The 26,679-nt window shown below is 40.7% G+C and overlaps 1 protein-coding gene across 1 annotated transcript in view; it reads left to right on the top strand.

Moving 5' to 3' along the window:
- Positions 1-26,679, top strand: part of LOC135473276 (acid-sensing ion channel 4-A-like) — a 46,539-nt gene that overhangs the window by 6,597 nt on the left and 13,263 nt on the right. The window contains exon 2 of the mRNA XM_064753124.1: positions 14,599-14,766. Coding sequence (XP_064609194.1) covers positions 14,599-14,766 — 168 coding nt within the window. The remainder of the gene's footprint in view (positions 1-14,598; positions 14,767-26,679) is intronic.

Genomic DNA, 26,679 nt, shown 5'->3' with positions numbered 1-26,679 from the left:
TTCTCTCCGTCTAAGGAACTGAAATGTGGATAGTGATTGATACAGATAACATATACATCTTCGAAGCCGCTGTAGTGCTATATTATTATAATCGTGTGACATAAAATGTACGTGCGAAAATATCTGATGTAAGCACCCCCCGATGTTGAGAACTGATGTAAGCACGTCCTGTCTAGGCTGGTATGCCGGCTTTACAATAGGTTTGGCCTTATATGGCACCCGGAGACCATATCTACCCCCACAACCCTCATCCACGAGCTTCAGCCGTTGTATCTCAGACGATGATTTGCTCGGCGAGGGAGAGATACAAACCCTCGGTAAAATGTAATAATTACGCACGACAACCGAATGTCACTGGCGGGCAAAGAGCGGGATTTATAGCGAAAGGAAAACCGAAACGACCGGCTCCCTGTTTTAAAAAGTTCAATTTCACAGGGGGTTTCGTGATGGGAATTGCTGGCTTAGGGACAAATCTCATTAAATCTCATTGTACGGACAGTCATTTTGGTGAGCCATTATGGCTGTGATGTCGCGCGATCGATTTGTGACTGTAATGAAGTGTGAAGTTTTGTCGATTGCCATGTATTCCTGGCATTACCCTCCTATTAGGCCCCCCTATCATTCCCAGTGGCACGCTATGCCGTGGCTACCATGTCAGTGGGAACGAATGACAATTCTTTGAAGTCTGACGAACAAACGAGAACAAAAATAACGCGTAACTTGATTTTTTCCACGTGAACGGCATCTTGGTCGTCTTAAAACTTCTCAACCACGATACAGCTTGGGGCTAGGCGCATGCGCATTAAAGCTTACACACGACCATTATCCGAAAGAGATGCTTCGATACCACATTGGCCGGAAGCACGCGTCGATTTCTCCTTCAAGACGCAAGAGTGTCGACGCCTGCTTCCGGTGGCATCTTGTCATCACCTATTAAGATAACATCAAACGACCCGACTGCCCGCAGCGACAAGTCTAGAAAACTGATAGTGGTTGTCATGTCAGTGTGTATATACCTCGGCTTTACATCCACCCTAAACCATCCACCAACCTTTAAATCGTAGCAAGAACTAATTTCTCTTCTGCCAAACGGTATTGAATTCATCCCACGTATCGCTTTGAATTTCGATTCAACACGATCAAGATAGTGTTTATACACGTCTATAGGCTCAGTCTGGGTACCTTCGGGCATTTCTTTGCTCGAAGAAGGTCTCAGCATCTAACAGACGCTGGTAAAATTACAGGTGTCTGATGAAATGTCCAGCTAGTATAGGTCATGCAGGGTCTGTTGTCTTTGTCTGATTTGTTAGACGAGAAATGTTCTGGTATGAGGTCTTGATATTATCAATCAATCAATCAATCAATCCATCCATCAGTCTTTCAATCGAACCATCAGTTGATTGTATATAATTAGCTTAATTAACTAACTGATAACGAACTCAATCATTCACTGAGTAAATCAACCGATAAACCAGTTATCTGGATACTTGGCCATTTTCGTGCTAGGCTAAATGATGGAGAGAAATCTATTTTGGTCCCACACGCTCCTATAAAGTCTAATTACCATGCTTATTAGCTGTTAGTTTGACATATATACTCACTTCAAAATTATAGCTGCCAAAGCATGACATTCTTGTACTGAAGCTTCCGTTCATTTTCTCTTTATCGATATTTGAACTGTGGACGTGCATTTTTTTTCGAAGATATCACGTGTAACACAATTTTTGAATTGCAAGCTATACTCATTAAGTGTGAAACAATTAAGCTCACAAATTTTCTTTACAGACCAAGAAGCGAACTATTTTTTTCAAAGTTCTTGTCTTATTCCAAACATATCGCGAGGGCGCCTCTGTGGCTCAGTTGCTTAGCGCGCTAGCGCGTCGTTATGACCCAGAAGCCTCTCAGCAATGCGGTCGCTGTGAGTTCAAGTCCAGCTTATGCTGGCTTCCTCTCCGGTCGTACGTGGGAAGGTCTTCCAGCAGACTGCGGATTGTCGTGGGTTTCCACCGGATTTTGCCCGCTTTACTCCCACCATAATGCTGGCCGCCGTCATATAAGTGAAATATTCTTGAGTGCAGCGTAAAACACCAATCAAATAATTAAATATTACGTGAGATAGACCAAGAAGTGAGGTTTCTGCTCAAGTTCATGTCTTATTGCAATGTGTCGTGTGAGATTCCATGGACTGCAGTTAAAGCTTCTTCACGCAGAATGCTGACGTTCAGTTACATCATGACATCTCCTTAAATATCCAATCCCATTACAAAGCAACATAACTAAATCAGAGTTAATGAAGCGGTTAGCAAATATTTACGAAGTCATTCTTCAGGCATGAGTGGGGATGATTTAGCCCAAAGACATCCTGGAAAAACTCCTAAACTAAAACGTGATACAAGTTTCCATGCCAACCGTATTCCTGTTAGTCGCTTGATTAGACAATTCGGTCTGGTTCGTCCAAGCCGAACGTGTACGCTATCGGGCACAGTAACACAAAGGGCCAGTAATGTTTGGATAGCTAAACTGTTCATAGCAGGCTGTCTGACGCGGAGGGATTGCGTGAGGTCAGAGGTCAACGTTATTGTCAAATTCGTTTCCTGTGATCAGGCAGTTCGTTCAGCCAATCATTGCAAATAAAATCATCTTTACGCTCATGTCTGATTAATCTGGTCCTCGTCAATCTTATCTGATAGCTTAAGATCATGTTGGGTAAAGAGGAGTGCTCCCACTGTACAATCAGACAATATTTTACTATTCCTTAATGATGCAGGTAAGGACGGCAATTTTCCTCCGAATATTACAAGGATTACGCAATAGCTTTCGGCGTACATTTTGCTGTTTAACAACAAGACAATAAGCAATATTTGACGCGAGAAGGGAAGCGGTATAGCGATGAAGTAGACATTAATGAAAGGTGGGAATGAGTGTGGGAAACTATTACAAGAAAATAGGCCCCGTCCTTCTCATGGTGTAATTACTCGTAACGAAAATATGATCTACTTATTCTTTACTCGTCATTATCTCGTCAACCCGTCTGTAGCCCTCGGATCAAAGCACTAGACAGTTTGAATGCCGTTGGGGGTTCAAGTTCATGTGATTTTCACCCATTTTCTTTCATTACGTTGATGAGGCAGCGTAGTGACCCGTCACTTTCTAGGACTGTGTATGTCAGCTGGGCGTTGAACCTGTCTTGAACTCTTCACGAGCCTTTCTTACTGTCTACGCCTATAAAACGGGTTTGCAGGCAGCGTGTCGGACGTTTGCAGTAGAGATGTAGCCTTGCTCTGACGGATGATGGACGGCTGGAACTATTCCCACAAACAGCCACTTTGTTGAGCGATTGGCCGGATGACCGTCGGACAGGACTTTCGGAAATATTTCTTGTCGGATTCGGTCGGCTTGATTTGACAGAGGGCGAGCGTGCCATCTTATATCTCATCGGCAGGGCTTCACTCGGCCCGCGGCAGCCGGAGAGGCGAGCAATCCAGCGTTCAGCCAATCGACCCAAGAATTGCAGAGCCAACACGAAGCGATTACATCGTAGGCTGGTGTAATATTTCCCCTCTCCCTGAATATATGACATTATAACCTTCTTTAACGTCTCACTTTCACCTTTTCGAACGGCTTTCATTTGCGCCACTGCAAGTAGGTCTGGCGCTGCCTCAGCCTATCACCCAATCAATGTCATTGTCTTTCAGCACTGAAAATACCGACCAATGAAAGCATGTCTTACAAAGAGAACAGGCGTCAACAATCGATAGCGATGAATACCGATGGCCAGCGATGCTCCCATCGTGTCAAGTTTAAACCCGCTGGGAAATCACCCGAAAATTTCACGGACTTAATGACTTAGAAAAAATCGATTTGAAGCAAACTGCAACGTCTTTCTTGAGTGAACCTGCGCATCCATCATCGGATGGGTAAACTCGGTATTCTCCCGCGGGACCCCCAGCTTCCTTGTCGGCTGGCGGAACAAGCACGCTCCATACAAGACCACAGCTTTACACAGATCAAATCGTATTTTCTCTATTAAACAATTTTATGAAATCGTTCTAATTGAATGACAGCAAATTATCTCTTCTTCTACGGCTGTTGGCGATAATAACTTTCTTTTGCACGGGACACATGAAAACACATCGATACAAAATACCCCATGTAAATTCGCTGTGATCTCGACTGATCCCAATCAATCTGCCCATCAGATATACATGCGCCTACGTTTGCCCTCGAGGTTTTTTTTCTTCATCTGAGGTGTTGTGTCTGGATTTAAGCATCTAGGCCTACATGATAAGTTCTTGGTAAACAGCCGGAAGACAATCCACCCTAACCAAGGACGGCCGAGGAATCGAGTTACACTTCATATCTCCTTGTGTTTAATCGTTTTGGACTTGGCAATTCACTTGGGGAAGATCGCTCAAAGAAGGGACAGAATTGCACTATGACAGTTAAACATGACTCGAAAGTTAAATCGGATCCGAAGCGAAGACGAATGGTTTGTCTGTTTGTTGAAAGTTTTTAGTCGGTATTTTCCATGATAATGATATTGGCGCTCACGCTGGTCCACTCCCTAAGGCATTGAGGACATTCAGCTTCTGAATGATCAGGCATCTTGTCTCGCCAAGGAAGCAAACCAGCAAGATGTTGTATTGAGATTACATTATGTTGTATATTTGTACTGCCATTACAAGTACAGAATGCGCGCTGAATGTTCACTGAATAGACAGGGAACTTATATTCAGATGTATGCTGTATCACGCGACGATATATGAACACTGTCTTGAGATACTGCTCCAATGAGATAGGTAATTGGTGAATTATTGCCAACAAAGGTTGCCTATCAGGTTTCACAACAACACATTTTACAAAAGAGTTCGAACTCGAAACTACTCTATTACAATAGATCCATTAGCCAAACTACTAGCATTGCTTTCACACACAAAAAGTGAAACAAAGAGCGGGATAGAAGAGAGCTCCTCAAAGATTACGCTAGTGGCCTAATTCTTTGATGACGCTGTGCATTTAAGTTATTATTTGAAGTCGGTATATAGTTTAGTAAAATAAAGAAATGCATCGTCGCGGGCCATATTGATTTTACAAGTTCATGGACTATAAAGATAGGACGAAGTGAATGATCTATCTCAGCCCAAGTGTGCTTCAGCTTCCAGCTCACACAATATTTGACCAATCTTATCGATGAATGACACAAATGATATTGCTCATTTGGAATAAGATGTTATACATTATATCTGTTAATTTGAGAAGATGGGTGTATATGTAAATAAAATGGTAAGCCTATTAAGCAAAATAAGGAAATAATGACGCCTTTCTCTTTCTACCGAGCGAAGTGGCAAACAACATCCTCAATGCATAGTTGATGGGATAAGTGTATTAGCTGGTGAGAGGAAAAGCATGTTAGAGAGAGTTGCATTGTCCAACAACTGCTTTAAACAGAATGAATATGGGATTTTGTGCCTATATGTTTTGCTTGAAAAAAGCACTGATGTCTGATATACATTTAGGATTATTTTTGATGCGTTAGGATGATTATAAAACAATACAGTTCTTAATATTGAAGTTTTCAGAGCTCCTTAAGGCCGACATGACTTCGGGAGACTTGCCTGATGATGTAGCGAGTTGGGCATTGCCAATTTTCTTTCGGTGGGTTTTAATTCTCCTTATCCGTTACGGTGCTTGGCTTGAGCCAGAGATTTGTTTGAGACAAGACAACAAACCTGACACGCCAAAGACTATTGGATAATCTGCTTTGTTCGTTTTCAGAGATTGAACGAAATTTCAGATAATATTTGCGCAAGCAAATTACAGAAGCAAAGTTGCAACAGTTCTTTCTGCGTTTGTCAATTGTAAACTTATTCACTTTTCTTTGGGTTTACGTTAAATTCATGATAATAGGCCACATGGAAAAGATTAAGTATATTAACTGAACAGAAATGGATTATGCCAATGAAAGGGCCGTTGGATAAACGATATATATAGAACATTGTAAAATATTTCCATAGTTTTATACCCAAGGGATATAAACATAGAGAATGATTCTCTGTGATGAAAAAATGAATAAGTCTTTAAACATATTACGTTTAACCAAAAAGATTTTACGTAATGATAAACAATGTGACATGGTAATGAACTACTGCTTTCAAATGGAAATGAATACTGACAAGACAAACACTACTTAAGTAAATGCGTTTGTTCAAGTCCAGATTAAGTAAAGAAAATCTCCTGCAAAACTAGTGCTTGAATGATATAGAGTAACGTCATCAATGTTTTTCATTTAGATTTAAAATTGCCCCAATCAAAAATGAGACTTCGAGTATAAGCAGTACTAGTGTTTCTACCTCCGCGGTTCGTTATGTAAAGAGGGTTCCGGCTGAGGCTTTTGTGTAAAGCGTTACCCGATACCAGCACACTTTGCCAAAAGCCCCTTTCGATAAGCTCCGGAAATTGTTGAGGATGACAGCATAACCTGGTTCTGTAGCGTCTTGGTTTCTTTAACGAGAGTGGATCTAGACAGGATATAGCCTCGTGCCCTTCGTGCCCATCCGATTGATGAGTTCGGTGGAACAGGGAGCACTTGATGTAACAACTGGCGAGTAAAGTCTGATGTGTCCGCTAAGGGACTCCGATGCGCGCTGTACGCCATCTAGAAGGTGTTGGCCTGCTGTATGAATCATGAGGACACTTCTGACCCTGTTCATCAAAGACGCTGTTTCATTTGTTCAATTTTCATGTCCTACACGAGTGGAGGTTTTAAAAAGCCCAATACTTTCCTCCCACGTGGGAATCCGTAACTGAAATTTTCTCGCTTTGAGGAGTTCTTGCCGTCCGCTCTTTTATGCAGACATTCTTCGAATGTGTGATCTTCTATTAGGTTACCGTATTACAAGCCTATTGTCGGCGTCTAGTACATTATCATATTACAAACGCATTGTCTGCGTCTATTACATTATCATATTACAGGTTCATAACCACGGGTTTCTGCGTGATATAAAGTCTCAAACATTCATTGTAGCACTCAGAACAAAACCAATAGATGAAATGTCTTTTATTTTTACCGGTCGCTACTTACAATGGTTCACAGCTAGTAACATTCGGACTGTGAGAAAAGAAGCGCGACGCAACAAAGATATCCCTTAATAACGTCCCGATAAATGGCAGTCTGAAGGGAGACATAACACGTAACTTGACAGCGTATTATTGCCTACAAAAGGTTGGAGGAATAAAAGTTGTCGATTTACTGGGATTATTGCCCGTCTAGGTGGTAAAGTCGTCGCTGACGTGAAATTTGGTCTAGACAAAGATTTGCTCACATTCTGTTTAGAGTCAGTAATATCAACCTCCGCTTATGTTAGCAGCCATGGCTTGCCAGTATCGCCCAAACGTGATGGAACTGCGTAAAAAATTGTAATAACAAAAGAGTTAGCTTATAAATGAAAACTTTTGTCTGACATGAAATATAATGTTTCACTTTTATGGAAAATGGCTTTAAAACAATATGTTACTTGTGAATTATAAAGACAATTCATTTATTGCTCCTGGCAAGGTCTGTAAGAAATGTCTTTGAGCCTTCTCCAGTATCATAAATCTGCCTAGAAAACAAGGTGGCTAAATGATTGATATCAGGACGCCATCTGGTGCCAAAGTGTCATATGATCCATGTTAAACCTTGTTTTTTTTTAAGTGGATCCCATTAAATGACTGTAATGACACAGCAGATAATTTTCGCTCCAAACACAAAATGCAAAAGTTTATACCTTTTCTTTTCAAAGGTATAACAGAGCAGCTTTCAGTCCCAAAGAAATGATGGCTTTTCATATTGACTTCTGTTTGGAAAATAAACTGATCTCAGTTTAAAAAGTAGGCATCTTCTACTTGTAGAAAGTCATTCTTGGAAATTAAAATTACGATGCAGAGGTTTTGTCGCTTAAGAAAAAAAGAAAATTACATAACTGGAGCGACCTAAAACAACTTTGGCAACTAAGGATTCCTCATTTTGCCCAAAAAAAAAACCAACAAAAAAACAAAAAAACAGACAGGCAATGCTTAACTGAATGAAACCCTTGGCACAGCTTCAGCTTCTTATCTCTCAAGCTATTTATCCCATGCAAATTGTATTTGATTACATTACTCAACTAGTGCTTACAGAAGAGACACTCTGGATTTGCATCATAAAGAAATGACAAAAATACGAAATTTTTGTAATGTTATTTTTTGTAATATCTTTTTCTATTGATGACTAAATTCGCTTTGTATTTTACGATGTCTTGGCATCTTGACAAATTTGGACAACTCTTTAGATTTCCAGCACATTGCCAGGTTCAACAAAAAACAGGATTGTCAAACATTGTGTCCGATGTCTATCTAAAATGAGTTAATCCTATCGAGCTGACGGTTGACCCGGTATAGAAATTGTCAGATGGTTATCTCCCTTTTTCCAAATTTGCTCATCCTTCGCAAACCAGAAATCTTTGTCATGAATTCAGCATTAACACTGGGCTACATGACCAATGCATCATCTTAATAGCGACACTTCATTTATGCCGAGAAAACTGACAATTCGATGTTAATTCCCAGGCAGAATTTAGATACAACCGCGATTTACGGTTGATTTACGCCTTTGCCGCTAACGTGATACCGGTTAAAATCTTGTTATTCTTTATATTGTGAAAACGGGACAGGAAGGCTCTCAGACATTCATTTGGCTCACCATAAGTTGACTGAGAAGAAATATATGTTGCCAGAAAATAATTCCTTTTTTTACATACAAACATAGGCAGAAAAAGGCCCCTTGAAATACGACATTGTCTTGAAACGAATCTACTCCCGGAAATGTGAGGCCTTCACATTGCCATGGTAACCAGTAGTTGGAGTGGGGGATTTGCGATTGATAGAAATTATTTCAGTCATCTAGAATCTAAGCATCCTTCTTTTATTTCAAATTATCCATTCACAAGCCTTGGCAATCAATTGCATATGACCAATCACTGATGTGATCAAATTTATCAATTTGAATAAACATAAGCAAAATCGGGTATTATACGTGTCTTAGTACCAAACATTTACAGCACCTAAATTAAATCAACCGAAGTAGTCCGCCCCTATGGTCTATAAATCAACCGAATTAGTCCGCTCCTACGGTCTTGATATAAGTTATAACTTTGTGATGTCTTAAATTACTTCTGATCTAGGTCTGAGTGATCCTGTTGACATTTTGAGTTTATTTGAGTTTATCGCCCCAACTCATACTAAAACCATCTTGTAATTGGTAGACCCAGATTTAAGCCTGGTCGTGGAACAGCATGCCTGGTATCTTTGGCGCTGTGTTCCAGTGAGGTAGCACAATAAACATGTCGCAATAGGGACTGGCCTGTTAGAAGGAAACATCGCAGTGATATAATCGAAATATTGCTGAGGGCGACATTAAACCTATTGGAAACATGTGTGAAAGCAAAAATATACACCATTATTTCACAAATGGAATACGAACACCGTTCGTCTTACATTCTGAAATCACCTACCAATCAATGCGAAGCTTTATACCGCTGTCAGAGCGCCCTAGGTGAAATACATCGCACCGAACTATAGTATATTGATGTTGAAGAACCCGCGATACAAGCAGGGATCATGATCCTGACAGAATTCCCTTGTCACTCCGTCGCCTGCATGGGTTAACTTCTTCGCAACAGTGTCTTATTTCCCTTGTTACCTTAAACAATTTGGTTCCTTACCCTTCCAAATGCAGTATAATTTCACAGCTTCATTCAGAATACATGTTACGATGGCAGATATTACCTACATGAGTTGAATATGCTTTAGGGCGTTTGAGGAAAAAACAAGCTAGACAATCAGAAAAATGCTTGGCAGTTTCCCACAGACTTCTGTTTTAGTCACGTGACAAGGATTTGTCCGTTCGATTTAACTGGAACATTTCACAGCGATGAGCTGTATGAAATCTGTTTAACAAATTCTGGATGTTATGGCATGAAAATCAAGTACTCAAATAGCAGTTCATACAAAAACTTCCTAGACGTGTGCCAATACAGAACAGGGCCGATGAAATATCACGTCAAAACAATGCCGCTGTGTATAAATAGTGATAACTTCAAAGAAATAAATGAATATATCAAGTGAAACATTATAATGGCATTTTGTTTATTACATTATTTTAAGGCAGGGGTAACAATTTAAACGTAGAATACACAAAGTGCAGTTTGTCCTGGGAGCCCGATAAGTACCATCATACTATTGTTTCATCGCCAGGCGATGGCACGATGATGCGAAGCGATGGAATGATGGCACGAAGCGATGATACGATACTGGGTTCATCCGGTTTCCATAGTAAATGGTGTATAACATTTTGTCTTTAAAACACTATTAGTATCCATGTTCTCTCTATATATGAATGCTTTATTTGTGCATTTTTTTATGTATAAATGTAGTTTAAATGTATAAATGTAAATACTTGTTTACGCTGAGATTAAAATTTAGATATTACTTATTAATTAAAGCTGTTACGTTCCTAACAGCGAGACCGGTGACCAAACATTAAGGCCCAGTTCAGTGTCAAATAAGAAAACACTATGAAAGTAATGCACTGAAGTAATTTGCTCTGATCGGAAAAATTAAGCTTTGGAAAACACTTGTTTACAAACAGATTCTAACACATATAACGACGAATAGCTTTAATCGACTGCCAAAGTACATAGACATTGGAAAAAATCAGCACGTTCAACCTGCATTTACAAAATGTAACAGTATTTACAAACACAGGCAACATGGAGGAAAAGCATGCCAAAAGATGAAAATTAATCAACCACAGCGTCTTGATCGAGTTATGCCTTGGTGATCATCACACCTAGTTAAGTATGTACCTTTCAGGTTGCTCGACACATGGTGTGCAATCACCCCACCCTAGTGTCCATATGGTTTGCCTGGGCCAAGTTCACTTTTGAGAGCGGGCGACATTATTCGTATATTTAGCCATGTCTTTGAACTTATATTCCTGATAGCACGAGGGTATGGGAAAACATCGTCGGGATTGTTGAGAATTACCCATGATGCATTGCGAATGGGGCTGGCTTTGCACGCAAACATTGAAAATTGTGCGTTGATAGCTGTGAATAGGAGGGATAGTTGTTCATTTCTCAGTTTGAGTGACAGATGGATGATCTATGGGGCAGGTTACCTGCAGCACATGTACGCTAATACACAGTTATCTCCAAAGTTTATGTTAAATGCACGGGCTTACATTTCTATTTCTTAAGTAGGGTGAGGTCATTTAAATATTTCTAGCGAGAAAACTATAGATCGTAGCTCAAATCCTTTGGCATGCGCCAGAAACTACATGTCTTGGGCTACAATTTAATGAAAGTGTCAGATCTGTAGCTTTCTTAGTTTTCGTGTTGGCCATTGAAATTACGTGACTGAAAAAAGTTTTGATTATATCTCAAAAAGTTACGAAGATCCGAAAATCTGAAAGCAGAGTCCGAATCAGCGTTGCCAAATACACCAGAATACATGAAAATTATCAAACTTTGCCTCGTAACCTTGTTCCTGAAGTCACCAAATTTCAACAAAATCCAATAAAAACTTTTCTTTTTACAGCTCTTAAAGCTTTCTAAAAACTTTTAATGAACGAAAGAAAAATTAAAGTCCGAACGATTTCAATAGGTGTCCCAGCACAGAGTGCTGATCATCCAGTCAGACACATTCGGAAGGTAATTAAGCCATCGCATTAGATTAACATGGATCCGAGCTGTCCAGACAAACATGCAAAAAAACAATAATAAAATAAACAAACAAACAAAATGTCATATAGTGGATACGTGTATTTTTTATGGTGTAGAATTTAAGAAGCTAATGATGTAAAAGCTCATGCGAAGCGAAGCCGATCAATCTTGTCTAGTAATAAATTAGATGTTGTAATATCCTTAATCTTATGGTTTAATAGTCTTCGTGATGGCTTATTGGTATTACACAGGGACACTAATTAATAATTATGCAGTACATTCGTTAGTTGTTTTGACAGTTAATCTTATTGCTTGAGAAATAAAAAAAATGAAGAGGAAAGAGATGTCGTTGAAATGAAAACTCCCAGTTGATTCGCTGTGTTTATTCTGGGCTAAAGCGAAGTGAATCACCAAACGGAAATAACTGGACAAAAAATTTGTGTAAAGTGTTTGTCCAGCTCGTATTGTGATCCAGTGTAGCTTTATGGTACGTATCCAGAGGGATTAATTTCTGCCGGAGAGGACGGGCATCACGTCGGGTGAAAAGTGTGTCAAGTTTCCTGGTTAGGATAATTAAATATCTGTTTGTATAAGGAAATGGTGCGTGCCTGCATAGTGCATCCAAACGAGAAGCATGCAATGCGTGTTTGAACAGTGCTTCCATCTAGCGAAACAGATGGAATTCATCCCTGATTCCGCATTATTGTCCTTCAAAAAAACCAGGGTTACATGATCAAGGCAGGATAACAAACACACAGAAAGGAACACAAGTAACTCGAAATTATTTTTACCCCGATGATCTGAGGAAAATTAGGAGGAGTAACGTGACTTGCCAGTGCAACCAAATTGAAACTTTTGCAATTTGTGCAATGAGCAAAGAGCAAACGGGACATGTTTTCAGGGGTGGATTTCTAAAAGCCAAACATGCATCGTTTTGCTCGTCGTGTGTGATTCTGTGTGTATATGTTAAACTAGTTACTTATATCAGTAACTAGTCATATCAGTTATCTGACTGGCAAACTTGTCAGCATCTTAGGCGAATAGAAACAAGATAACTCCACTTAAAATCCTTGAACGCTCCTATGTAAATGAAATGTTCTTGAGTTGGGCATCAAGCAACATATACGTGGAGCTTCAACAGAGCTGGTTCATGTGACCACCGCGCCGTGTGGTACATGCGTACATGTCAACTCGCTGCTTATGTATTGTCCATCTGAATCTGTTATATCAAGATATTGTTTTCAACTGTGGCACAAAGGTACTGGGCGTGTAGTTCGTGTTATTTTTCATTGATGTCTTATCATTAATACTTTAAAGCAGTATAACGAATACTTAAATATTCATTAATTAAATTAGCTTCAATTAATAATGACGTCTAAATATACACGTGACCTATAGTTAAATAGTCTACTTCTTCTTGACAAGTTCTTCCATGCAGAAAGAAACTTCTCCTCTTTCTTTGCACTGACGGTTGTGGCGTTGCGTCAGGAAGTCTGTCCATTATAGCCAGTGAGGTGCGGTGTTTTTTCGTAGCTCAGACCCCCCTCCCCCCCCCCCCACCTTCAACTCTAAGATCACTGCTATGTACAGCACAAGTGAAATATTCCTGAGCAAAAACCCCCAAAAATCGTATCCAGGTGTAGTTTGGACTAGAAAGACGTGTCGGTTGTGATATCGAGGTTTAGTGACTCCAAAGCGCTTTAAGTACACCCAACACGTTTATATTGTTCTAATACAGCCTCGTACCGTGACACGCGTTCCATCCAAGGATAGCATCAACTTAGGAATGTTCCCAGTTCCAATGCTGCGTCCATGACAGAGGCCCAATCGTTCATTTGTGAGACTACTGGTCCTGTGCATTACGCCAGCTTCAAGCCGTTTCCATCTAAAATGCTCAACAACACCTCGCCTTACACTAACCAAAACACGTGTAGCACCGAGTTGGGTCAGGGCATTTGATGCAGAGCCAAATTTATAAGACGCTAATCTCCAAATGATGACAATGGAAACATTTTAAACGAACATCAGCCTCAAAACTAATACACAAGGTCTACTGTTCTTGAGTTGTCTTGGATACTTCGACCTCTTCCAGCCATAAAAATGACCGCAGTGTGTCAACCAAAGCTGTCAATGCTTAATATGGAGTATTAAATAACACTGAATGAATTATGTATAACACTGAGATCTAATCATTCAGGTGAAATGAGACTGATTAACAAAAATGTAAATTACGAAATGTTTCCCAACCTTATTCACGTACATACCGTACAAAAAACCTGCTGGTTATTGGTGTGTTTTGGGGATTATCACAACACGTTGTGAACAGTCAAAAAGTATCCCTTACATATTCACGATATCGTGTTCTCGGGAGATGTCAACACAAACTGCAATATAATCACTTAATAGTATATTATAGAGGTTGGAGGGCGTGGCTGCTCTAATTTTAGGACGGAGTTCCAACATGACAGACCTTTACAGGTTCAATATACAGCACCTATTACTTGACATTATTTATTCCTAATGTCTCCGTTTTTTCTTCTCCAAACAATACAGCTTTAATGAATAGTTAATTACATTCCAGTAAGATCTTTATCCCAGTAATGTGACTTCTGATTTTCCATTCTCTGGGTATTTCTACACTTTTTAGTCCGTTGATTTTTTTCTTCTCACAACAGAAATGATGGGGAAACCTATTGCACATCTTTAAATTTCATTTAAAGCGTAGCGGTTTGTGAACAGTTAATATACTTTGCTTTGAGTCGTATGCTGAGCAATCTTTTTTGTAGAGAAAGCTCAACCGCATGTGATAACGGAATTAATTGATCTGATTGTGTTGTTTTCATTCTTTTATTTGCAGATGCGTGTGGCTGTTTCTATTCGCATGCGCACTAGCCGCCACGGGCTATCAGATTAGAGACCGAGTACTGATTTACACGCGGTATCCTAGCAACGTTAACATAGATGTGGAGTATATGGATGCTCTTACTTTTCCTGCTGTCACCATATGCAATGAAAATAAATACAGGTAAGAAAAACACCTACCCACCCCTTAAATTAACACCCGTCCGCACCCCTATGCATCCGTAAGTTTTAATCCCGCCTCAGATTACCAGCATATTTTATAAAAACAAACGCACGGTCCCATAAAAAATGTTGACAACGGGCTCACTTGTGAATTCCATGCACATTTCAACAGTAAATATATAAATTTTCTTTTACTGAGGAGTGGGTTGTGAGTACAAGCAGCAGCTGCCACCTTACCATCACCTGATGAAGAGGTTCCCTGCCCACATATGGCTTTTTTTAGGGCTGTATCATAGAAGCAGGTTTTCTCCCAGCGCCAAGAAACGTCTGGTCGCTCTGATTTGTATAATTAAAAGGGTAATCAATATGGGCCGTGAGCTAGCGACTGTCGTCGCCCTGGCGTATGTTACGTTTACCAGCGGTCCACTGCCGCGGATCAGTCGTTGTCAGGTGATTTATTTTGATCCACGACCGGTTAGCGCAATTCAAAACCAGTTCTTGGCAGCCAACTCACACCTGCACTGGTGTCAAGTGAAGTCCAAAGCACACTCAGGGTGAAACACCAAACCAGCGTGAATGTCGAACATCTTCGGACGATGAGATAAAACCAACAGTTTTAGAGTCGGGAAAAGTTGTACGGATGTACTTGTTGTATTTAGGGTGCTATTGTGACCGTCTAGTTTGGCTTTACAAGGATAAAGTACATAATACGTGAGCTCGGTGTTATCTGGCACACTCTGTTGTCGACGTTCACCGGTAGTTAATACTCAGGCAGATGTTCAGAACAACTGAACGAAGGCTTGTGTTCCAAGAATGACAATTTCGCCATAATCAACGAGTAACCTATTCAGGGGATATATACTTACGAATCAAAATGAACTGGAGACAAAACAAAAAATAGTTCACCTAAACAATGTAATTAATAGGCCTTTGTATGCATTTTTGTATACACTTATATGATCCTGTCTGCGTTGGTGTTCAATGATGTCTTGTCGATGGTACCATTATTTGACTGGCAACAATGCTGGAGTTTATGACCAGAAAAAAAGAAGCTTTTAAAGCGAAATTGTGCTTTGTTTAGTCAAGGACAATGAGTCTTAAACCACCCAGTGGTCTCCGAAAAGCTGTGACAGAAAACTCGACCATCCTCCGCCTTCCCCTTCACCCGATTGGGTAGGCAGATTTACACTTGGCGTTATGGATGGATATGCATAAAATACAGCAATACGTCCACCTTTCCCGGACTTCAACTCCGGCTTATGGATCACAGACAATGTCTGCTTGATTTCTCTGCTTTGTTTGATCTTCGGAATGCAGTGTTGCAAGCGGATAGGTCCCGAAGGCCATATCTTCTTCAATAGACTGTAATGGATTAGAACTGCGGGTAAGCCATCCTATCTGTCGCCAGGCGGCGCTGCTCGAGGCTATTAGTGTACCTGATACGGAGTTGGCAGAAAAGGTTTGCATGTTAAGGATGAGTGAAACACATTCCCGTCTTCACATAGCAACGTCAAATGAAAGTAAATGAAACGTCAAATCAAGTAAAAATTTACACGACTGATGCATAGCGAAGTGCAAGTGGATAAACACTTAGGTTTGAGGTGCCGGGTGGACATGAAATATACGTCGAGAAATTTTCAGCGGAAACTCACAGGAAACATCACACAAACAATAATTCTGTTTCGTGTGTTATATTTCGTGTGGGATTTTTCAGGCTTTTAACTAAACATCATAGAGAAAAATAAGTGAGTTAAATTAAATAGTGTTATATACGCACAAGTGTGCAGGAAAACCTATAAATTAACAGAATAATTAAAATACACTGGAAGCGGGACAACCTATGAAACTCTGATGGCTCGTACGGCTCTAGACATTTTGTTAACTAAATGGCCATTACACTATCTGCAGACGTGTAACATCATACTCGTTAACGAGATTTCGATGTTTGGCCGATCGTTGAGTCGTGTTTTATCTCACTCTTGCCTTTATGGTGTGAAAATATCACCAATTAGTTATCACTTCTCATCTCATCACCATCCATAATAATAAATCGACTTAATATGACCTTTAGGTCTGAGGCGGTCATTATCGAAATCGAGAGACTGTTACGTTTTATATATAATGCCAGCGGCTAAAGTAGATGGCGCTAACCGGAAGTACGAATCTCTCCCGGAAGTAAGCTGTTTTTAACAAACAAGCGTGACCTGTTCGTCTGGAAACGTGGGCGTTCTCCACCATCATGGTACTGAACAAGACTTTTGGAGAGTGTCGGCTGTCGTGCCGCAAGCAGAATAAACAGCCAAAGTCTCCTGAGAGGAAAGTGAAGTAGGTAGTCATTCTCTAACTTGAGTACCAACGTCACCAAAGTAACAAACAAGTCTACTGCCACATGCGGATGTCTGCCGAATGCTGAAATATTGTATACGTCCGTTTCCCTTTTTTTTGCACATACTAAGATGGTTTGATCCAGGTTTTGTGACACCCAGAATAGTTTATACAACCTACTCGATACGTTGCATTGTCCCATGTATGTTCCCAAATGTGCATGTCAAGCAGCGCATTGGCGAGAATCGTGCCAAACCTGAATTTAATCTCAAAAGTTGTCAAACATTACTTCGGATGTTGTACTTTTTGCAGTGCATGGATTGTTAAGGAATTATCAATCTTTTGCAGTGGAACGAAAAGACGCAAATTGTGTTGAATCTTAAAGATTATCTCGTGCGATTATATATTTTTATATAATTTACCTTCGTATGTACATGTACCTTTCTTCAGGGCGTCATCGTGCCTTAAATTCAAGAAGGGAATTCCAAAAAGCTTGCTATTCTCAGAACACATACCTTGTAGCCCTAGCCCGACTACTTTAAGTGCATTTACCTTCTGTTCTCTTAGATAACTTTGGATTTTCATATATCAATATGTAAAAACTCTGTTTGTTTATGTCAGTGGGCTAAAAGACACGATGCACAGTATACATGAAAGAATGATGATATCATAGACACTATAGACGTAAAAGGGTATTCAGAAAAAAAAAACCATTTCTACAATAAAACTGCTTTACATTTCATACAACTCGGGACACACTAAAATTGGTGTTGGAATTTGGCACGTCAGAGATATGTACAAAATCTTTCTGAAACTGAGTGTTAGTAGCAGTTGGTTTTTTTTTTACCTCGTAACCATTGTAAGATCTCTAAATGTTTCACTGACTGAGTTTTACTTCCCAGTCTTAGATAACAAGATGGATTCATTTGTATTTTTCATGCTGATCTAATGCTCTGACTTCCCCCTCGTATGCCATAAAGCATTGGTCCATCATATCACAGAACACATCTAGCCATTATCTCATTAAGCTAATTCTCAAGGATGGGTATCAGGCAATTTTCTCACCGATTAATATACCGACTATGTTTTATACAGGCTTAATTTTGAGTTATTAGTTCGCATGACGTTAGAGGATGTATAACTCGCGAAATATGCAGCATATTCCCCGGAAATTCCGCTCCTTGTGAAAAGTGAGAAACAGCCAATGAATATTCCGTTCTTCTTTGTCAGTATTTCAAACATCAGGCTAAAGTCGACTGGCGTTTACCCCATCCTGATGGTAAACAGTTCTCTTGGGGAATCGCGAGGGTCACGAACCCTGTGGCGTCTCCATATCTTCTCACCTTGATCCCGTGGGCAATATCAAATAATTACCCACGGCATTGTCTCTAACCAGACCCCATTAGCCTTCGGCCCGTTCGGACACTCAAATAACCCAAGGTAGTTTTATCCTTGGACGCATTGCGTGTGACCTGGAAGAAAAATATGCATAGGAGGCTAACTCCTGAGCACAGCACGCCATCCTCACGACTTCTTAATTTAGATACACACGGGTATATTTTCCCGCACCTCATCGTCGCTGGTTGGTGTGGATTGTCATGTCTTTTTTAGAAAATATTACTGCGTCGTCATGGTTGTTGATTTCAAAAGAAAGCGTGCAATAAAGTCAATACATACTGTGAATTTTAGCACTAAGCAAATCTAGATGACAATTGACGAGTCAATTAATTTTTTTTCTGAGAAACATTTGTACCTTAACAAAGGCAAATCAATAGCAAAATAATTTATTGATGACTTGGACGACACAATGATTAATAAACATTATTCTAAGTGCATTGTTGTAAAGGTTGAACCTGTCAAAGTCGGAGGTGTCCTGGCGATATCTTAACTTTTCGCCCCGCTAGGATGTATATCTAGTCTCTGATATTATCCCTATTAGGTGTGCATAGTTTTTAGAATTTCCACGAATCTGCAATTTTTTTCTAAGATGTCTAGGAAGAATTCTCAAGAATTCCGGGGTCATGTTGATTTCCCTTGTGTTTTCCTATCATGTGATTTTCATGTTCAATTTGCATGTTTTTGATTATCATGAAGCATTCCTCTCTTTTAATTCATGTACATGCCATAGACAATGCAGCTTTGCTCCCTCCTCTCACACCACTCACGCTGTTATTGTCAAGCAATCAGGCGCTAACACTTCCGCTCAGGGCTTCCTGACCGACCAATCGGCTGTCACGTTACAAAGTTTACAAAGGATCAGACCTGTCAGAAGCCAAGAAAACCACTTCCGGAAACGTCATCACTTTGTCTGTATCTGTCCTGTTCTTTCTATTTGTAAATTGTTTCATTTCATTATATCACAGTGTCGACTCTGATTTCAGTCCAACATGCAGATGGATAATTCCACTCAGTTCACTATATATCACCTGAGGGAGCGGAACGTAGCTCGGTAAATTGCGTGTACTATCCTAACCCCGTACAATCATAGAGGAAGTTTAGATTTCCAAACACACCATGTTTCTGGGCTCTAATAACAACAGGAACCCTCCGTGGCCTAGTTTTAACGTGCTAGCGCAGCCCGGCCCGGAAGCCGCTCACAAATGCGATCGCTAATTATTTGTTAATTTATTAATTTGGGTCCTCCTTGGCCGAGGTTGTTAACGTGCCAGCGCGGCGCAATGACCCAGGAGCCTATCACCAATGCTGCCGTCGTATAAATGAAATGTTCTTGAGTATGGTGTAAAACACCAATCAAATAAATAAGAGCTTGCTGACAACAAGCGGTTAATGGCATTCGTGAAGTCGTTTCACTGTCAAACTCTGAGTCTTTGCTTTGAACTGTAAACGTTGGGCACTTGAGTTTGATTCCGCTCTTGAAAGTGGTCGCCATGGTAAATGTGAACATTTGTTGACCATTATCAAATTACAAGTACTAAATAAATGAATAAGCAAATAAGTAAATAAATTTAAATCCCAACCCTGGACAACTTCATCAACATAAAGAACCAACTGACCAGTTACGCTCGCAATATAACAATCAATTCGTCAGTCAGTCTGTGAGGTAATTATTCATATCTGCTATCTTGTGTCAATCGACATACGGCTGGGTAAACAATTAATTCAAAATGGCAAATACCATATGTCGACATTTTATGTACACTGATTCCAAGAGTTAACCTTTTAGGCCAGTGTTTAGCTAAATGTACTAGTTAATTTTACGATGTAAGATGGCTGGACTTGATGACAAGTTTGTTACCTTAAATACCCTGATATTAGCATCGACAAACCTTAATTAAGTCCACTGGAATTTGCTTTTGATGCAAATTTGATGTTAAGGGTTTAGTCGTGTAGTGCACTCTGTCTGGCGACCGGGGTTTTCATATCAACCTGATAGATCAAACTCTTGTGTCTGCTGCATCTACTCCTTTACATTCCCTTGGGAAACCGGTTTGTCTTTTCAGGCGTACTTTGGACTACATTATTCATAAGAAACAAATGGGAATATGGCTGCGCAGAGCTTTTTACGGGGAAATTTATCATTGCACGATACTCTAAAATGCTCGTTCTCTATCTGGTGTCTGCTGGGAAACAGATCCGAGACGACACGCCTCGTGATCAAACACGAGCTCTGTGACGTCACATTAATGAAAGAGCTTGGGAGGCTGTAATGCGTTTGTCCACACCAGGCACGTAACTTCTGGATAAGCCGTCCGGGGACTGATAACAGAATTTGCAGACTTAAGAGTCGAGTTTATATAGCAATTGGAATGAGCATATATAGAATCCGGAACCGGGCTTCCTATTTATGATGGTCCATGGCCTACTTAGTAAAGCCATTGTCTGATCCTTGCATGACTATCCATCATACCCATTGTTAGAAGACATGACCCACGTACTACTACCATATGTTGCTGCTGATGTAACATCTCCATAAGAATGATACATTAGCATTTAGCTACCGACGTGTATCAATGAATATATTCTTAATTGTCAGATAAAAAAAGAAATACAAGCTCTTGAAAGAGTCAATTAAAAACACTGAAGTTGTCCGTTACTTGTTTGATTGATACATGTAGTTTGATACGTGACAAAGTGGAAAAATTCATCTCCTTTCTTCTTAGAATTTGCCATATGTATACCGCTCATTCAGTCACACAATCAATCAATTCGTCAACTCGGTTTCATGCTATCCACTTCATGCACCCGTAATTCACTATGCTCAGACAAATGATTTACGGACTGAGCCACAGAGCGGCTGATTAGGGTTCAGGCTATACCATCGCTTATCGAGTGCTTCGTGTAGAAGAACGGCTCTTCATGACGTCACTGAATCAGACCTTTATTTCCTCGATCCTTAAGAAGAGGATTAGGGCGGAATCCCTCTGGATCTTAAAGCTGGGCTGTCATCAGGAGGGGCTTTAAAACGGGCTGTTACCCGGGCGGGGGATTTCCACACGGACACCAATAAATATGCAGGACCCTAGCGAGCCGAAAGCCCGCTTTACCCGCTCCTTCCTCACCCGGTTTTATCTGACTAATTAACCCCCCCCCCCTCCCCCCACACTTCCGCTCCTCACCCTTTCCTCTCCTCCCATTCCCAACCACCCAAACAATCCCAAACCACACAACACACACATTAACGTAAGACAATCAACGCCCAAGTCCCACTCTCTGAAAGTAAAAATCAGGTTTTGTTAATGTATCAGTCTCCCAGAAAGAGAAGGCTTAAATCATGCGACTTTCATGTGCCGACGAGGTGTGCTTTCATGTTGTCTTAATGCACACTAACATCAAAACAAAAAAAGTCTGATTGAATCTGTATAGGTCTGTATATAGATCGGAGAATCGACAGAAACATTCGGACGCTAGCTGTAAGCCTATAATGACAGGTTGATTGCATTACTGATTGCTCACAAGAATTACCACCTTATAAATTAACACCTTACAAATTACCGTATACACAATAAATATGTGGAAATGAAACACTTCATATACCCCCCATCTAAGTGTAGATACCAAATATAACAACGCAATGTGACAAAACTATGACACCAAAAAATCCTGTTATGTTCTTGTCTACCAATAAGACACTAAACGTCCATAATGGAGATCCGTATCCGTGGAAAAAATACTCCTGAATGAATAATCTGTAACGTAGATTGAAAGTTGTATAACTACAGTGTGCATACTATCATACATGCCCCGGTATTCATCGGATGCCTGCTGTGTGTATGGCTTATTAGATATGTTTCAAATGCCAGTTTTGATTATTGAATTTGAAATCGCCTTATCGATGACTGTTATACATCCACTTGGAGACATTATCCAATAGTTTCTCGGAATGTCACAGGTCTAAGAAGGCAAGGTAAGAGAGCCATTGTTCTACTGCCGTCTCTCCTGGCAGTGTCTGTAGCGATTTAGATGAAATGAGATGTAGAGGTCTTGTGGGTTTTGGCTAGCAGGCTAAAGCTCCTTAATCCAAGGTTTCGAAAAAGCCTTTTACAAGAAACAGACGCTCGGGGACAAAGAGGCTTGAGATGGTAATAAAACACCCAGGAAAAAACATCCCGGAAGATAGTATAAAACCAGCATATAAATGTTGTCTGTTTATTAAGGGTTTGCCTGGTGTCTCAAAGACGGAGAGATACTCGTGGCTGTTTGATCTCCCCATGGCTTAATTGAGGAAAACGAAACCAAATTTATGCTTGGCTTTTAGCTCTTCTGCCCCGAGTGATCACGTCTAATGGATGGAGAAATATCCCGTTAAGGCTGTACGGTGAGCTCGAGAAGTGCTGACCTTCTGTAGGACTTCGAGACAATCAACCCGGCTGGGGTTCCTTAAGGAAAGCCGTCTTCATGCGAAAAATGTCTTCGTGTCATGCTTAGCGCATTTTTAGAAACGATGCCCTCCCGCTAGGCTGCTCTTGGACTTCCGTCAGATATGATCTGTTCCTCTAAATTCCATGCTGGGAAATGTGTTGTGTTTCGAAAAAGACACACGCGGCTCATTTGATGGCAGAGATACAACGCATGCAACAGTCATGATGATGCCAATAGTGCATTTGTCATGTTAGCTGTTCAATAATGACATGGTAGTCTCTCCAGCACTATCATCTCTCTTCCGCCCCCTGCCCCTTTCCTCGCGATTCTTCTACAAGGCACGGACAATATCAGCTTTACCGGACTAAGGATTAGATTTTTCTTCAAGCACGTTACCCAGATCTATGTAAAATTTCAGTGAGCTCAAAAAGAAAAGAAAACGCAAATAGACTTTAAGATCTAAAAGTAGTTAGTTCTAATAGCACTCAACTCGTCATGCATACGCACTGGTTCGTTGTATTTCTGTACGGTATAAAGGTAAACTTCCCCTGCTGGCGCCGAGCTCTCTACTTCATCGTTTTCTGCCCCACCCAGTCCTATTCCAGGCCATCAGTTCTAGGAATTCGGACATCTCCCCGATCGCACTTTAAGCCCTAATGAAAACGTTTTCCGACCAGATCAGGAGAGACAATTGGTTTTATGGCTGGGGTGGGACATGCTTCAATCGATACCAAGGAAACGGAGCTAGATTGTAGATTAGAGTTAATGTTACCCATTACTTCCCGCTACTTTATAGCTCGACTCCAGACTATCTCGTATTTCAAGGGACTTATAATCCCAAGTCTAGCCCGTTTACATATATAACAGGTTACTGACAATGGTCACCGCAATGTGGGATCTCCTGTTCGACTCAACATCTGTACATATGCCAGTCAATTTCAGCAGCCCCTCTACAAAGATATATTGCGTGTGCTGTGTCTTGAACCAAGTCTAAAACATCAATCGTTTTCATATTCCCAATATGACGTAATATTTCTTTCACTGACAAGCAGTCATTAAATAATCAGTCTGGTAACACTATGCGATAATGCCTAGATGATTTGACGTATTTGGATATGAAATAATGTAAACATTGTATGTGTAGTTCTGTCTGTAAAACTGCACCCACTTAAGTCAAAATTTAAAATCTTGTCAAAATGCTTATTTTTGGAACTAGAAGTTGAAATGTTGACAGATTTTTCTTTATTGCCATGGTCTGGGCAAAATTTTAATTTTTGTAAGGTAAAAAAAGTCCTAAAGTCCTAAAATCGTAATTGAAATTTTGACTTGAGTCAGAAGTGGCTTTGTGAAATCGGGCCCTATAGTGCCTTGCATGCCTTCAGAGGTAGGCGTTGTCGATATTGATGAAGTGGTTCATTCCGTATTAGGCCGTAATGTAATCAAAGTCATTGCTTTTATCGTTCCGCTTCAGTTACATTAGAAGCAAGACCATTAACATTTGTTATTCTCTCTTCACTGTTGTAATGTTTCCAAACCGCACGCTTCGTTACACGTGTACGTATTAAGCAATCGCGTTACCATTGCTGCATATGTTCGGTCGATTCTCGAACTCTAATAAGGCCCCTGACAAAATCTATTGAAAAAGATGTACCAGCTAAATGTGTTTATGTGAAGTACTGCCCTTTTTAGTTTGACCTCCACAATGTAGTCCATGTTGTCAAAAGCAATAAACTGTCCGTTGTTGAACAGTACATGGACAGTCAGGAAAATACGCTCCAGAGACTCCAGCTTAAATCAGTTGCTTTTTAAAGTACAGTTTGATGCAATGCCCTATTCAGTCCTTTCAACCTACAAGCCGTTGGTTTCCCGGCAAAATTAAGTTATGCGTTGTTTCTCTCCATCACCTTTCGATACGTCAACCATCCTGCTCTTTAACCCGTGTCTTCCGAAGTCGCGCTTTGATTCCATTGTGCGATGACAGTAGTCGGAAGGACTGGTCATCTGGTCTAGCTGGGGCTAACGTGTTTGTCAATTACCACGTCGAAACCATACAAGATCGCTGCTAACTGGATTAAGCTGTGAGTCGACGGTTGCTGGATTCCGTCAGGGTTGTCCACGCGCTGCCTGCCCTGACATCGTCAGGCGTCTGACGCTTTCCAGATCAACACGGCCAGCCAGATCGAAAAGTGCGAAATCGCGTTAAGGCGAGATTAGCCCCTATCCTCTTTCTGTAATGGACTCGAACAGATTATGGTCCCAGGTTAACGGCGCGGTAAATAAAAAGCCGACTCCATGTCGTACGCAGTCAACCTTTGGTGAAGTCTTACCAAGACGACATCTCACCACCCAGCATCTGACGGTTTTGTGGGGTGGCGGATGGGGAAAGGTAGAGGGCTGTGTCATGCGTGCGTGAAGCTTCAATCCTCCTTGTCTATCCGGCCAAACCTGGTTACGGGATATCCCCTGCCACTGCCTATCCATCATAATAAATCCTTGTGATATCATTCATAACCCTGGCGGCTCTTGCTGAGCGTTGTGACCCATCCTCATCCTGACACCGTCTCGCGGGTTAGCCCGTTAAGTGGTGTGACACTGTAAACATATTTTCACAGCTTTTGGCCGTTCAATTAAAAGGACCGTCAGCAGAAACAAAGACAGCGCAGATGGGGAGAATTCTATAGGCCACGATAAATCATTACATCTGACAGCAGCTCGTAGAAGCCAGGAAGGATACATTAGACACATGCCTTAACTTGGGGATCCTTGGGAAGCATATATTATGTCCCCTTTTTATCCAGGTGCCATGAATATACAGTTAGCAGCGATGATGACCTGTGCACCAGAAGAGACATGCCGACAAGCATGCCGGTCACATCTCAACAGCTATGCACATGCAACTGTCACACCCGACAGCTATGCCCATTCCAGTGTCATATCTAACAAATATGCCCACTCTGGTGTCACATCCAACAACCGTGCCCATCTCGGTTTCATCACCAGCGCGTATTCCCACGCAGGCGTCATATTTCAACAACTATGCCCATGCAGGGGTCACATCCAACAACTTTGTCCATGCAGAAGCAGAAATCAAGGGAAAAAACTTCTATTGTTGCCAGAAAGTGTTGATTCGAATCATCGTCGCATTATTGGTATAAATCAACATGGCAAAGACAAGAGACTTATTGGCGGTCCATATATATTTCAGAAAATACGATCCTTTACAATCACATGTTAAGCTGACTAGATCCAGTGACATGTGGTTGAAGTTATTATCCATGGACGTCGGATCATATATAATTGAGAGTGTCTAGTTACACAGACACGCAGATTTAGCATGACGTAGTCATTAGTCTTGGCTGTAAGGCCTAGAGTAAACATTCTAAACTATAGAGCACTGCATGCCTATTTCAAATAGCTTTTCTACATCTTGAAATTGTATTTCTTGAAAATCTAGTTTTCTTAGCCAACGTTAGTTCAGTCATCATGATATGTACATAATCTATATAATTCCTGCCTTGTAATATTACCAGACTAAGTGGTCTGTGAATATTTAGAATAGTAACGGTAAAGTTCCGGTGAATGCTGATCAGTACTAGCGGCAAAGATTATTATGTGATACCGTTACAGTTGTGATACAGTATTGATGCTCTCACCCTGTGCTTACATGTGGAGACAAAGTGCAATTAACGACTAAATCGGTAACTCGGTTTGACACGACACAAGGAGCCTTCGGCCCTTGCTTGCATTAACCATTGTGCCCGGCGCGCAT

Source organism: Liolophura sinensis, chromosome 8 (genome assembly GCF_032854445.1).
Source record: "Liolophura sinensis isolate JHLJ2023 chromosome 8, CUHK_Ljap_v2, whole genome shotgun sequence".
Taxonomy (NCBI): Eukaryota; Metazoa; Mollusca; class Polyplacophora; order Chitonida; family Chitonidae; genus Liolophura; species Liolophura sinensis.
This window is presented reverse-complemented; position numbering and strand designations above follow the sequence as displayed.